At 41.9% G+C, this 16,270-nt stretch overlaps 1 protein-coding gene across 5 annotated transcripts in view; it reads left to right on the top strand.

Annotated features, from left to right (window-relative positions):
- Positions 1–16,270, top strand: part of ANK3 (ankyrin 3) — a 616,244-nt gene that overhangs the window by 511,580 nt on the left and 88,394 nt on the right. For 4 of the 5 annotated variants that reach the window (XM_053922530.2, XM_045195999.3, XM_045196000.3 and 1 more), the window contains 2 exons: positions 4,964–5,087; positions 10,040–10,142. In XM_053922530.2, the coding sequence (XP_053778505.1) occupies positions 4,964–5,087; positions 10,040–10,142 (227 nt within the window). Of the gene's footprint in view, positions 1–2,682; positions 3,681–4,963; positions 5,088–10,039; positions 10,143–16,270 lie in introns of those variants that run through there. The other variant, XM_024561132.4, reaches the window with a different exon arrangement.

Here is a 16,270-nt window from a genome sequence, read left to right as displayed (position 1 = left end):
CAAGTACTTCTTAGTCAGTGAAAATTTGTGTTTCTTGGTAATATACAAGGGGGGAACCCCCAAAAAAACTAGGATTCATTTTTTTATTGTGTTTAAAATGGCAGTGTGGGCAGGTGCACTTATAAATCACCCATCGTGAAATCCACAAATGCATTGAAAGAGTCTTCAAAAAAATTCATTGAAGCTGAACACAGCCTCTCATAACAGCACCAGCTGGTGCACTGATACAGAAGGGTTACTAGAACACCCAGCTAGTGGGGAAGCCTGTGCTCCAAGGGGCCTGCCCTCCAGAAGATAATTCCAGTTTTATGGAGGGTCCCCACTCACACAGGTGGACAAAAATAGGTTTACAGTTTGTGAATACGTGAAACAGAGTTTATTCTTGTATTAGTATTAATTATTTTATTTATTTGTATAACTAAATGTATTTTGCCTACCCCTGTATATCTTTTAACCAAATATATCTGGTGTTGTATGAGTGTTGTCTGTTAATAGGATACCTTGGTTGGTTTATACTCAACTTGTATAAGAAGTAATGGTCAGGAGCTACCACTAATCAAAATGTTTTTAGATTATAGAATGGATCAGAGGCAGTTATTAAGTCACTCAGTACAGTTCATCTCATGCCTTGCTAATCTTCAGTAGTGTGCTGTACTGTACAATAATTATAGAATATTGTGTTTATTAGAAGGAGAATGAGTTCACTTTATTATTATTGTTCATTCATTCATTCAATCAAGAAATACTTGGTGGATGACTGTGAGGACCCAGGCCCTGTGTTAGCCAACAGAGAACAGGGACAATTTGCTGCTGTGGTTGGATTTTGCCCTCACCAGTATAAATAGCAGCAATTTAAATACTAACTATATGAATTCATACATTCAGATGCTTGGACACTAGAGAACACTGTGCTACAGAATAATAGTAACAATTAGTGCTCATTAAGCTCTTACTTTGTGCATTAGTTCATTTAATACCCCAAGAGGTTATTGGGATAGAGGCAGAGTTACTCTCCCAGTTTTGTAGAGGTTGAAACTGACTCCGAGTAAAGTGTTCCAAAGGTCACCTAATCAGAAATGATGGAACTTGGATTTTAATCCAGAGTACCTACTGTGCAAAACTGCATTAAAATAATACCATTGCCTTTGAATTCTAAATTCCCGAACTTGTAAGAAATGTTTTCACTTTTCTAAAGTGGTAAATGCCTAATTTCTTAACCTATTTTAATTGCTCTTTGACCACGTGTATTGATATCTCCCACTCCCACCCCAGCCTCTCCTGGTTTCCCAGTGACCATTGCTGAAGGCTAAGAAGGATGGGTAAAGAGGAATGAAAACTTCATTTTATTGACATTTTACGGTATACCAACCTGCCATCAAGCTTGACGTGCCCAAAGGGTCCTAAATTACTGTGGAATTTAGATGGGGGAAAAAAGCAAAAACACCAACTTCTTTAATAAAGGCAACCATGATTTCAAAAATATTTATGGGGTATTTACAACACGCTAGGCCCAGGAAAAATGTGGTTCCTAATCTAGGGATCTCACCATCCAGGGGGAAAGGCTGAGCAGATGTTTCTGTTGGCAATGCGCTCTGATAAGGGAAGCCCCACACGAGGGACACCTCACTTAAGATGATGAGAGAGGGTGGGAGGAGGTCTGGAAAGAGTCAAACATTGGAGAAATTAACTGAGATGAAGAAGAGGGGTAAAGGTTCGATCAAGAGAATGCATTCTAGGCAATGGTGCAAAGTCTATAAGACTTTCAGGAATTCTAAAGACTTAGATAATTCTGTGTAGCAGAGGGATGGGTGTGGAGGAGTGGCCAGAGAGAGGCAGGAGAGAAGTCAGGGGAATAACCCTTTTTTTTCACTGCAGTCCTTGTGAGGAAGTTTGAGTGACAGTCATTGAATAAGGCTTTGCTAGAGTATTTGGATTTTCAGTGTGATTGTGGAATACAGATTAAGGTTTTAAACATTTTCTTCGTTTTTGCCATGACTTTCCCTTCCTTCCAGGTTGGAAATTATTCTTTAACTTGGGAATGTTTTTCAATATGTACCAGGCATTATAAATGGCTTCCTTCCTATTTCAACATATTTACAATGTCGATTACAGCCAGGCTGGTCAAATTAAAACACTAGGTATCGCATTGTCTTAATATTCCATGAGTCATTTATTGTTACAGTTACTTATGCATTTATCCAGGAAAACCAACTCCGTTTCCCACTTCGTCAGTTCTACAGATTCAAAAGTCTGTATATTTAGGTAACAAGGTGAGATAGATGCACTATAACGAAAAAAGTGCTGCAAACCACCTACTTCAGCAGGACAGCTTCACACCCTTTACTTACTTTCTAGCCTGAGCCTCCAGTTATTCTGAAAAAGAGTAACGAAATTGCCTCTGCAATGTACCCAGATGGAGGGTGCAGCAGTCCCGCTTAGGCTTAGTTTGCTTAGTTTGCTTAGTTTTTGCCAACACTTGCCAACATAAACAGGGTGGAGCAGCTGTGAAGGCAGGCCAGGAGTCCCAGAGAGAGGGAAACAATGTAACAGCAAAGTGACAGAAACACCTACCCAGTGCAGCAAAGACCTCTCCAGCCCAAGCTCCCGGACCCCCGCTCCCCCCCCAGCCCGCACCCCACCCGCCTCCAGGGACCTCTCAAGAGGGAGAGCCAGTTAGTTCCTTCCAGTGTATTAAAGGGTTGAAAGAACCTGTGCCAAAAATAAAGCCGAACATCCACTGCTTTTTCCAGATGGTCTCACTTCTGCTTCTTTTCCTCAAACTCTTGCTAAAAAGCAGCAGTGATGAGTGTGTTCTCATGAGCTTCTTGGAGAGTTATGGGAATCACTGCTTCCTCCCTCTGCCCCACAGTTTCACAACTCCGACTCAAGGGCAGGCCCTCCCTCTGTCTTTTTTTTCCCCTCCTTCCACCTGACAGGGACCATAAATAACCGAGGCTCCTGGTGTTCCCAGCTGAGAACAAAGTTGAAAGTTTCCCTGAAGCTCCCTGCCACTCCCCGCCTGGGCCACTTCTTTGTTTTCTTGTTTTTTCTCTACCTGGGTTGGCCAGCTCTTCATTCCTGTTCGGAAAGAGTCACCTCGTAATTAAAGGCAGCACCTCGCTTGCTGATTCTCCCTCGGTTTAGTGCTGTCTCGGTTACCCGGTTAGGCACCGAGCACCGGTATCAAATTACCGAAAGTCTACACTGGAGCTGCCCTCATATTTACATACAAATAACTCAGGGCTTGCATTTATGTCACCATTCGGTCCTGCTAGAGGCTTGCCAGAGGAGTTTTTAATCCAATCAGAGGGAGCTTTAAAAGGACGTCTGCGCGGTGATCAAAAGGATCTTAATCTCAATTAAGAGTAGCCAGGTTTTGTTTTGTGGAGTTTTTGGGGTTTGGGTTTTTTTTTTTTTTTTTGGCCTGAAATATTGAAAATCTTTGAACTCTGATGAATAGCAAACGATGTGCGATTCCTCAGTTGCCTACAAGGAGAAGATGCTGAGAGGAACTCTGCGGTGGTGGTGAAGACCGTGGATACAGCCCAGGGATTGGTTTGTTTGGGTTGCTTTGGAGGTAGATTCTAAATCACTGGTTAAGGAATTCCAGGGAACGTCAGGAAGCATCAGGAGAGCAGCGTCTGATCAGCCCCGCCTGGTGGAAATGGCTTTACGACAGAGTAAGATCTTTCTTTAAGTCCTGCTTGGTGTGTGCTGTTTTTGTCTCCTGTGTGGTGAGTGTGCAAATTAGCCCAGTTGTGAATAGTTACTTAAAATAATCTCTGGGTACTGGGTCACAGGAGAAAGTTAATCTGTTTAGTTTTTACGTTTGCAAAAACAGTAGTTGATGGTGTATTTTTAGACTTGATTGGTAGTTTAAAGGCTGAGCTCTTGTGGTTTCCTGAGTTTAAATGAATGGAAATTATAAATGGGACTGAGAAGGGAATTGGAAAATATAGCTGGAGCAGATGAATCACTTACCTTTGAGAAAACATAATGCACGCTTTTGAAATCTTTACCCGGCCAGCCAAGTTTGTGTCCAGAAAGAGAATGAGAGTCATAAAAAAGAGATAGAGTTTGCCTCTTTGCGGAAGGAACTTTTCCACAGCCTGTGCTACATTTTGCAAGGATGGGAACCGTCACTGAGGGCAAAAGGCATCTGGAAAACCTGCCCTGTCACTCTTGGAATGTGGTTTTTCCGTGTGAGGTCATGTTATGCATATGTAGCTAGTAAAAGTATTTTATGGGGTTAACTCTTTGTATCGATGGCTAAAGAGCAATTGATTGTATATAGTTCCTTTTTCAAACTGCTGAAACCTCCATTTGGTCTCTATGGAAGGAAGAGCTACTTTGCAAGGAGCGTTTAGACACTGGGGCCAATGGACTGGGTCGTTAAGTTGATTGGTTTAGAAAGAGTTGAAAATTGAAATGATTCAAGGTTCTCCAATTGAACAGTATAGTTCAGGTTAAGTAATGTTCTAGTTTCTTGCCTAGGCCCCAAACTGAAATGCTGTGTGTGTGAAGACTATTTAAACAAAAGTCCTTTTCCACATATAATTTCCAGAAAGTAAGGAAGGGATGGTTTTTATTTCGCATCAACATCCATTCAAACAAGCTGCCCTCATCACAGTGAGCTGCGTGCAGACAACTAATGGACATACAAGATGCTTCTTTCTGGTTTGCCAGGGCTCGAGTGGGAGGAAGGAGGCAGAGGAAATGTATTAAAATTGGTACTTAACACCAGGAGCTGTTTCTGCTACTTAAATTTACTCTTGAAATTATGAACTAACCTCTGCCTGTACTTTTTCCTGCTACATGGCAGGTACAAACAGTATGTAGGGGCCAGGAGAAGATGACTGTGACAGATGGGTGTTTGCTGAACACCAGAGGAGCGGGTTCTCCACCACAGACCGTTCTCAAACGGGCAGCTTCTGACCTGGGCCTTGCTTTTGTGCGTCTGCAGGTGAAGATGCGATGACGGGGGACACCGACAAGTATCTGGGGCCCCAGGACCTTAAAGAACTGGGCGATGACTCTCTGCCTGCTGAAGGCTACATGGGCTTTAGTCTCGGGCCCCGTTCTGCCAGGTATTTTATTGTTGCTGTTTTTTCATAGGTAATTTAAAACCACCATGATTTGTCATAAACCAACATCATTTTCATTTTCCCCATTGTTCCCAAATGTGCTCTTTGGATAAGGAGATGTATTTGGTGAAATGTTCTCAACTCAAGTGTACACACTCCGCTATTTTCTTTCGTGGTTTTCAGTCCTTAGTTTTATGTGAGTGCACGTGCTAGTTGTTTGTTCTGTTTTCTCCCACCTTGTAGTCCTGCTTCAAGCATAGTAGCAAAAGAGCTCACAGACAAAACGGGGAGAACCAATCTGGGTTACATGTTTCAAAACTAAATTTTGTTCTATATTAAAAGAAAAATCTTATTTTCCAGTAACAAGAAATATTTGTGTTGATTATTCACTATTCTCTCTTCATTACTGAAAGAATAATGCATGATTGAGACTGGAAAGGGTATTTTTGGTTTAAAATTACATATCGTTTATTAGAATTGCCTGCCAAGAGTTTGAGTATCTCTTCTAAAACTCTGCATTAGTTTGTTTACAAGGGACATGTTCGGAGTGTGACAGTGACTTGCCAAGAGTCACAGACAGGAATAGTGGTGAACTCAATCCTTACAACTAAAGCGTAAAACTTTGGTATGTGGAAAAGCTTGGCTCACGCCTGACACTGGTTGAAAGAAACAGGGCCTTGTCCAAAATTCGGGGACTTCTTTTCCCTGGTTGGATTAACAGCTTGTTTGCTGACAGTCAAGTTATTTTAAAGCTAATAATTAAACCACCTAAGCCATAGCCCGGGGACATTTTCCTATACTTTGACTGTCTGTTGTAAAAAGTTTCATTGTCTAAGAGCAAATGACACTTCCCACAAGGTAAACCTGAGAGTTAATTCTCACTGTCCTTGATGTGGCCAGTTTAGATACTGAATTGATTTTTTTTGTTGTTAGTCTTTTTTTTTTTTTTAACAGAATTTGGAATCTCATGTAACTTAGATTTTTTGCTTTATTAATATATATATAGCTTATATAGACAAAATCTTCTTGTAACAGGTATCATTAACAAGAAGGGGAAATAACTTTATAATGTGTAATATTTTGTGTACTAACAGATCGCAACGAGTTATAAATGAAAATTGCAGAATCTTAAAGGATCTCAAAGGAAAATTCTATTTAGAGATATAATAGCTTTCATAATCCAATAGCCAGCTGATTCTCTTCCTGAGATAGTTTACAGAAGATAACATTTTGTGGACTACTCATTTGTATATAGGAAATTGTGTAGCAGCTGACATCCAGTGGGTGATGAAACTGAATATTGTCTCATAATTTTTTCCCGAGAAGGTTCTAAGGCTTTCATACTTCTGGTTTTGATTGCACCATTATTACTATTTGTTGCTGTTATATGTAACTCATTTTTTTACATTGGCAACTCATGTTATGCTCAGAGGCAAATATAAAAATACATCAGAAAGCCAATGTTCAAAGGTCCCGTTAGAGTATAATATTCTGAGTGTAACATTTAAAAAGTAATACATTAAATGTGTATCTCATTCAACCATAACATTTTTTTCTTTTTCCCCCGTCTCATTTTTTTTTTTTTGCTTTCTTCTCCTGATTTTTTTCTAAAAATATTTTAAAATAGTCCCAAGATCAGGTAAGAAATGGCACTTTCCCAGCGTTTCCCTGCCCTTCCCTGGCTCATTTTCTCATTTTTCTTTTCTTCGGCATCGTGCTGTGCTGTGCTGTGCTGTGCTGTGCTGTGCTGTGTCGTTCCGACATGCTTTTTTTTTTTTTTTCCTGCTCAGCTCTAGCAAATCAGTTTTGTGATTCTGAGGAAATTAGCAAGTAACTAAATGTATGATCAGAAGTGTTACTACACAAAACTGACTGAATATTTAAGGAACTTCTTTCCCTTAACAAAGTCTGTATAGTGCATGAAGAAACTGGAGAAATTTCACTGGCCATCAAAGTCTTGAAGAGCTGTTTGTTTGCTGGTTGCTGTTTTCTTTGAGTTGTGTTAGGCACATTAGTATAGTTTTAAGAATTCTTAGGCATGTGCTTTTCTAATACTTCCTGTATTTAACACTTAAGGTATACTGATGACTACGAATAATATAGTTGACCTTAGTTAAAAACAATTTAATGCTTTCCAGATCCCCATGCAAATAATGTCTAATTTTAGTAGCTGAAATTACTTCTCTGTATTAAGGATTCTGAGTGGAGCTTGATGGATTTAATTGGCTCCATCTGTCTATTGTAAGTTGGTCTGGGACAGTCAGGAGTAAGAACTTTAGAGGCATAAAACGGAGACATCTTTCAGCCTTTCTGTTGATGGCTCCCAGTTCTGGGCCCTCTTCTGTAGTTGGCATGCATGTTTAAGTTAAAAGAAAGAGGGGATGTTTAAAACATGTTGACAAATCTTAGATACCTTTAAAAACTGAAATTAAAGTTAATATGTAATTATTTTTGAAAACATTTAAGGCTTAGTCCACATCTACAGTAAAACCGTGCTCATGTACCACCAATATTAACATACTCTGTAGAAACCATAACTTAAGGAAGTGAATGTCTGATGCGTAGAGTGAGTTTCTCAAATCTCATCACTGGGGCAAAACAGACCCTCGCCATGAGCACTTAGAAGTTGCACTGTCTGGTGTGTGTCCCCTAGGTGACATGGCAATTCAGATTAAAGCTAGTTGAAATCAAATACGGTCAAAAATGCAGTTCTTTAGTCACTAGCCACACTGCAGGTGCACAGTGGCCCCTTGTGACCCGTGGACGCTGTATTGGACAGTGAGGGTTTAGAACCCGTCCATCATCACAAAAAGTCCTGGTAACAGTGTTGAGTGACAGGGTAGGAAGAGAATCCCTGCTTTTAGGAAGCTTGTATTGTACTGGAGAGAATGTAAAGGGACTAGGAACAGGAATAACAAAGAAATGTTGACAACTGGAAGGGGGGGGGGGGGTGTATGAGTCATACAGCTGGACACTGAAGGCCCGACTGTGCAGTGCTCAAGTTCATGTGGCTTACTAGGTAGGCTCCTCTGTGCAGGGGTCATGCTTTTATTTTCTTGCTTTTATATCCTGTTTCTAATATTTTGACTAGCTCATAATAGTCACGTAGTAAATATTTGCTGAATACACTACATAATGGCTGTAGAATAATGGTTATTTTGGAGTCCGAGATCCCTTTAAGATTCTGGTGAAAGCTAAGGCTTAATCCTAGAAGAATGTACCTACCCATTTACGTAGACACTTAGAATAATACTTATAATTCAGGGGCCTCTGCATATTGATAAAAAAAAATACTCGCTTTGGGTAATGTTTAGCATAGCAACTGCAGAGGGGAAAAGAAATAGTTCTGTGTAAAGCAAGGAGTCCTTATTTGCCCCTTCTTTGCTCTTTTCCCTGTCTAGTACACCCAAGGCCAAGGCCAGAGTCTGACCGAGTCTACTGGTAAAGATTCAAGCAGCCACATTTATATTCAGACAGTTTATTAATTACATAGGCAGTGACAGATGCCAAGGACTATGGTCCTTGACCCTATACCAAAACCTGTGACACCAAAACCAAGGGGCTGCGTGCCACACTAGCTGTGGGGTACTCCATGGCTGAAGAGCCAGTTCTAGAGTGCAGCTAAGTGGTTTCACCTTCTGCTACTCTTTCCAAGGAAGACAGGGGCAGGAAGCCTCAGGAAACTATGGAAAGCTGCCTGGGGACAGCCTGCCATGGCCGGTGAGAGAGGGAGGCACGTGGGAGATGGCCTGAAGCAGCTCCTCCCAAGCCTCCATCCTCTGCCCTCCTGTAGGGTCACAAGGTGCTCTGCCAAGGCTCGGACCAGCCTGCGTGTCCCGTGTGGATGTGTGCAGGGTCCCCAGGGTCTCTTTCTCTATTGCCTTTTTTAAGTTTGACATATAATTGACAAATACTATTATATCAGTGTCCAGTATAGAACATAATGATTCAATATATATGTATCTATTGCAGAATAATTATCCTCGTTAATATCCATCACCACACCGTTATAATTTTTTTCCTTGTGATGAGAACTTTTAAGACCTACTCCCTTAGCAACTTTCAAATATATACAGTATTATTAACTATAGTCACCATGCTGTATATTATACCCCCAGGACTTATTTCATGACTGGGATTTTGGACCATTTGACCACCTTCAACCATCTCTCCCATCCCCAACCCCCTACTGGTTTTTAGTTAAGAGGTCAATATGGTGAGTAGCACTTCAAGACACAAGAAAGCTTGCACTCTGGGAAGTTCAGGGGCTGTGTAGAGGATTCGTAAGCAGCTGGAAAGGTGAAGGGTAGAAGGAGCAAGTACAAAAAGAGTAGAGCAAGGTAAGAACACATAACCACACATGGAATTGGAATTGTCAAGGCCAGAAAGCTGACAAAGGAGCATGTGAGATGTACTCACAACACTACTTCCTTCCTTCCGATGCTTTCCACGAGTAGCAAATATAAACCTTTCAGTAAGTTAAACACTTATCTAGTTCCCAAACACATATAAACAGAACCATCTATAGCAGACATAATTTCATTCAATAGGGCACGCTAGACAGCTAAGGACCGGAAAGAGGGGAACCTAATGTGAGGTCTTACCATAGAAAAATCTCTCAGGTAATCAGATCATCTGGAGTCATCCGGTTCTTCTCAGTTGTCCTGTGGGCCAGCTGTTAGAGTGTGACATCCAAAATTTGTATGCATTTCATCTTCTCACAGATTTAACACCAATTGGCCTAATTTTAAACAAAACCTGATGATGAGATTGTCCAAGCTTAAGAGATTTCCTCAAACAGAAGGGCTTTCATTTTGGATGATGTCTTTTCAAAAACAAGTTTTGTTGATTTTTTTTAGCCATTGTGCCTGTTCTTAAAGTTGCATGCATTAATTTTCTTTTATTCATCTCATCACCATCCACCACTCTTGAATGGGTAACTGTAACTACAACAGCCTCCGCTCCTTCAGTTCGGATAGGTCCTACACCTTGAACAGAAGCTCCTATGCCCGGGACAGCATGATGATCGAAGAACTCCTTGTGCCATCCAAAGAGCAGGTAGGCATTCTTTGAAAAATATTCTTTGATTGTTAAACTGTCATTTGTATGTTGGAATCAGCCTCTTTGTCCCATGACAAAAACTGTATTTTGACATGTTTGAGTTTGCGTTTATAAATCTCCCGGTGCTGCCAGTTAAAGAAAAAATCAATTGTGCCATCCACGGAAATATCCCTGTCTTCTCTGGGTGAGTCCCTAAAGTCCCATAGACAGGAACTCAGAAAGTCCTAGGACAGGCATGGATCCCTTTTCTCATTTCTAGGTCAAATCTATTTTAACTTCTTAAAAAGAGAGTTAATAATAATTGGCAGCTCAATTTGCTGACATTATCCACATGAATGTTTGGTTTTGCTGAATAAACTTTGTGCGCATGTTGGAATTTGCTAAAACTGTTTTCAGCAAATAGTTAAAGATTAGATCCTTCCTATTTTCGGTCTTCCAGTTTCACAGGCCCTGTCGTGGGCCTTCCCAAGATGTAAAGTATTGTGCTTTCTGCCAGAATCCCTGCCAGGTTCATTGGGTGTTTGTGTCATCTCTTTTTTCAGTAATTGTGGTTGGATAGACAATTGGTTTAGTACAAGACGTCCCATAAAACGTCGTCCTGCTGCATCTGGACTCGGGGTGGTTCGTTACTGTAAACGCACACGCTGCCTGGTTTTATGTTTGCAGTCATGTGTCGGTGATGGATGGAACTGTTTGGACCATAGAACTAAGTTTAAAGGTGGCTTATAGTATTTAAACAGTATAAATAATTGGTAAAGTGATGCTGGTTTTATTCACTGCACAATGTTGGTAAATTGGAACGGATGAGTAAGTGAGTCACTTATCACCGAGTCGGAGGTTAAGCAGCAGACCGTCAGACCTTCGGGACTCCCCCAGGTCTGGAGATGCTGGTTTCCAGACATGCAGATGCACGTTGTACTTCACAGGGACCTACAACAAACACTTCATTACTTTCCACTCTCTAGAACATTCTTAGCAAGTGGGCCTCCCAGATGTGGTACAGTGGCTCTTCACTGTTTTGTCAGACAAAAGAGAACACCCTTTGTGGAATGATTACAGATGTGAGAGCATGTCATGGTTTAAGTAGGTGTTAACACTAAAATATCAGTTGTCTCAAACAGTGAAGCTAAGGTCTTGATTGGAAGGTGTTACCCAAGTATTGGTTGAGGTCCTCTAAAGAACTCTTCGCTTGGTTGGCTGTGGCCATTATCCTAGTCAGGTAACCCTGACCTCTGCATGCTCCCAACTGAAACGAGATGTTCGTGGGTACATTGGTAATACTTTCAAGTGTTGAAATGTCTGTTATTCCCTATGCCCTTAAAAAAATCCCACAAAACATAAAATTGCAGGTGAAAAGAGATTCCTTGGCTATCAGTGACATTTTTCTCTTACATAAAATATGTGTCTTGTTCTGTAATGGAATAGCAAATCCTTGGTTGAACCCAGTCATGGTTATATATTTACTTTGGGGCAAGGACATGAAATTGGGACCACTACCAACATTACTGTGACCTCACCATTATTGCCGTCACCACCACGCCCCCATCACTGCCACCATCACCTCCATTGCTGCTACCACCGTGATCGCTGCCATAGTGACACTACCTCCCAAGTTCTGTACATCAACCTTAAAGTGAACTAAGAACGGCTGCAATGCTGCAAAGTTACCAGCAGACTTCTGAGGGTTCTCACTCCACCCATTAGCGCTAAGTCTCTACCTAGACCTGCTTATTCAACTAGAATGGGGGGGAGGCAGCATTTACTCAGAATGAAGGATCTGTGAAAAGAAATAAAGGACAAAGAGAAGTGTTCAGGTAAAACTGATGTTCTCTTGTTCCGTTTGTGGCTGCTTCACTTTCAAAAGCACCTCTGTGGAGGTCACCACTTCTGTCGGCCAGTCAGGGGAAAGGAAGGTGCAGGACATCACGAAACCTTTACAAAGGAATCTTAATAACTGCAGAAGCAGCAAGTTGCTCTCTTTGATGAGTACGGAGAATGCCATGGCCTGACAAGCACTCCTTGGGGAAAGAACATGTTTAATGAGCATATAACCTTACTCCTGGCCCCACACCTTCATGATAAATTCACCAGAGATTTGGAAAAAAAAAATATGAAGGGCACAATGACCTTTTAGGAACAGTTGGAGGTACTTGAACATTGAGTGGCTATACTGTTAGGAAATTGTTAATTTTCTTAGCAGTGATCACAGTATTGAAGCTATACAGGGGAATGCATGCTGAAGTTTTCAGAACTGAAGTAGTTGTTAAGTCAGCTATTTTTTTTCAAGTGGTTCAGGAAAAAAGTGTATGTGTGGGGGGAGAGAGAAGAAAAATGCAAATGTGGCAAAATATTAATTGTTGAACGTAGGTGGAGTATACACGGGCATTCCTTATATGGGTTTTTCAACTTTGTATGAACACCTTCAAAATAAAAACTTGGAGGACAGGGGAAGACAATTCCCAAAAGAGGTGCATTAACCTGTTTAGTCCCTGGTGTCTCATTCATTGTAGAAGGGAGAGAAGAGGCTAGTTCCTCAAAAGAGATGAGAAGTCCAGTTACTCTTGTGCAAGGCTGAGAAGGGTTTACTGTGGAGATTCGTTTACACCCTTTGTGTTAAGACTTTAAGTACAAAATTATTACTTTATGTTCATCGTGCCTCTAAAGCTATATTTATAAATTTCAAAATGGAGTGTCTCCACAGTACTGATTTTGCTTAAAGCACGCAAGAAGTCTTCAGTATTGAGAAGTCCTAAAGCAAAGTGACATGACTTACTGTCACATTGAAAGCTGCCCAGTTTCTGTCCAGTTCAAGTTCCTTTGACAAATAAGGAGGAAAAGAAATAAAAATTAACTCCCCTGCATGCTGCTTCCTTTCAACATGAGCGGACCTCACCCACACAAAGCCTGGTTGCCCCTTTATTATCCTGCTGCTGATTAATTGGTTTGCACATTAACCACAGGTTCGGGACAGTGGGGACCCAGAACAATCTGCACAGGTCCCCCACCCCCATGCTCCTAAGAACCTGTGCTGGTCGAAGGCAGGTGTGGAGGCCAGGGCTGGGAAGGGCGTTGGGAGAAGAGAGCCTGTCCTCATTCCTTTCTGGGCGCAGTCGGGGGCAGTCTGTAAACCACTTAATCCTTCCGCACCCCTGCCGCAGTCAAGAGCGGACTTTTTTTTTTCCGTTGACATAGGGTTATCCATGAACTTCCTATTCTTGCACTTTCCCTTTACCTGTTAATCAAGAGCCACCTGTAGATATGCTTCTGAAAATTGTATGTAAATAAATCACATATCATGTTTGTCACTGCTTTATTATTTAAAGCAGTGACACTCAGGCCTGACCACTCACGGGAATCACCTGGAAAACATTTAAAACAACGATTGCTCGGGCCCTGATTCGGTAGACCTGGGTGGAGCTGGGGCACCCGGAATGGGAAACCCAGCGGGAGTTCCTCATTGGGAGCAGCACTGGAATCCTCTGTGGCTGTTTGGAAAACAAGATGCCTGCAGAGCCAGAATTTCTCTGCCTGGGTTCCTGGGCACGCGTGTTTCTTTAAAGCTCCACAGGTGACTCTGGAATGCACCTCTACATAGGAGTGTCTGATTTAAAGTGCTCTGGCCAGGGTCTAGTGTGTTGGTCAGTCAACCCCTGATGCATTTGTGTTATAAGCTCAGGTGTGTGCATGTCAGGTTGCCTTAGGGCCATGTCTCTTCGTGCTTGGAAGTGTGCCTTCCCGAATAGACAGTACTAAAGGGAAGGGATGACTCTAAACTGAAGCCCAGTTGTCTAAGACAAATAGAACAGACTGGTTCTTTCCTACCTTCTGACATCATTACTGAAAGTCCCATCTGGTGTGGCTTACGTTGCTGTGTGTGGTCCAGGTCAGCCAGTCCTCGTTACCTTCGTGGAGTACTAGTCCTCAGAAGCCATAAGCGTCAGGGGGTAGGGTGGTAATGCTTACAGTGAGGGTGGTGCAAACAGCTGATTTTGAGTTCCTACTATGTGCCAGATACTATTCTAAGAGTTGTACCAGCACTAACTCATTTACAGTTCACAAAAGTCCTATGAGACCATTTCCTGGCTCCGTTAGAAAGATGAAGAAACTCAAGTGCACAGACAGCTTCAATAACTCACCCCAGGGGACACAGCTGGTAAATGGCAGTCCCCGGCCATCTGGCTCCAGGGCGCCTCCTTTTAACGCCAGTCTACTCCTGCAGCACACATCTGCACTGCTCAGTGTGAGTGAGAAGGAAGCCAGCCAAGAGCCCCAGCTTTACTCTGTCCCCCAGGATCTCATACTCACTAGTGTTCTTAGTATGGGTGTGGTACCATCATCTTTATCCATTTTTAGCCTGAAAGATTATGTTTAGACATGTGTTACTCATTATGCTTATTTCTAACTCTAATAATAAGTTCTTATTTAATGTGCTTTAAAGGGAACTGACAACTTATATTCAGCAAGTTATGAAAATTATGGAGAAAATGATTTCTGCTTAAAACTATGGCATATAAGACATCATTAAAGGAATGGAAATATTTGACCTTTACATGGATGTGAGGTAGAAGGCATGATTATGGTCTAAAAATACTTTGCAGGCTAACTAATTAATTACACTTTCTTTGAATGACCCTAGAAGCAGTGGTAAGACCAAGGGATGTATTTTGCTGGCAGAAACATTAATTCAGTATGATTTCTGGCAGTTACTCAAGGATGGGAGAAGAGCAGAAATCATGTAAGAGACACAGGTTGTTTTTGCTGCATGCACTGATTCTGCCTTCTCTAGGTGGCAGTCATAGGACCTGATGCTCAAACCTCTGCCCCCCATTTCTCAGTCAATGTAGTTTAGAAGGGGTTGAAATTCTTCCCCCTGCTCCAAGGATGAGCCCCAGACCTGGCCTTTCAGAGCAGAGCATTCCTTTTCCTGGATTACCATAATTGCGTTAGGGTTAAATGAAAAATCTTAGCCAGCCCAATAAGACTTAAATGTGAGACTTGGTCCAGCCTTTCGGGGGTTGCTAAGCTATAAGATGAAGTGAATCCAAAGTTCCTGGGGTTGGAACATGAAGACCAAGGATTCCTACATCTTCTGAGCCACGGCTGCATTCAGCCACGCCCGTGGTTAGTGCCACCCAGACTTTCCCACTGTGTAAACAGATAAATTCATCTCGGTCTACTCCCCGACCCCTGGAGAGAGGGAGTCTTCAGCCAGTTTAGTTTGGGTTTCTGTCCTCACTAATGTGATTGCTGTTGGTGGTCATCAACCCCGAAATAAAACAACCGCATACCAAGGGCAATGCACAAAGTCCTCTGGCATCTTAAGGTGCCACTCAGTGTTGAGAGTCTGTCATTGTGTGCTTTCTCTCTAGGAATAAATCTAATTTTAACAAAGTAAAAAGAAAATGAGCTGTGATTTAAGAGAATATCTGTGAAGTTGGGTGTTTCCAAGCAAAAACTCTTAGAAAGGCGTTCTTTGCCCTTTTGATCACTAAGGAATGAGCACCTTCCACTTCTTTTCCGTCCTGTTGATGGAGAGGCAGATGTCAGTGACGAGGGGAATGGGGCAGCTGCGCAGCCCTGCCCCTCTCCGAGGAGACTCTGGCAGACTTTCCCATTTCAGACCAGATTGGCCCAAGTGTTTATGTCTAAGAGGACAAGTGGCAGGGCTTCAAAGGGCGACCAGTTGAGAAGGTTTAACTAGTGTGCAAACAGATGCCTTGGCTATTTGAGTGGTAACTGTGGAGATGAGTCTGTACTTAATGTCTGAGGCCTTGTTATAGTCTCCCTGTACCTGGAGGCAACTGTCGTATCGAAACTTTTCTCATTTACCTCATGGCCTAGGATTCCAGATCCTTTGAGTTGGACATGGCCTTTTTTGAAGCTAAAGGTGATCTCATGTGTATTTAGTCATATATTGTGTTATGTACTACTTGATATGTTAGTAAGTCATGTACTAGGCAAGTTGGAGGGGTTCTTCAGGAGAAATTTCACATTTATTTTTTTTCAAGACCTAGCCATTTTCAATTATCTCAGTAATAGAAAGGGAGACCAATGCCTAATCCAAAAGCTGGTTATGCTAATAGGTTTCTTCCTCTACCTCTCAACCCCATTCCACAACACCCCCC

Source organism: Desmodus rotundus, chromosome 4, assembly GCF_022682495.2.
Source record: "Desmodus rotundus isolate HL8 chromosome 4, HLdesRot8A.1, whole genome shotgun sequence".
NCBI lineage: Eukaryota > Metazoa > Chordata > Mammalia > Chiroptera > Phyllostomidae > Desmodus > Desmodus rotundus.
The sequence above is the reverse complement of the archived record's forward strand: the minus strand, read 5'-3'. Positions and strand labels throughout refer to the sequence as shown.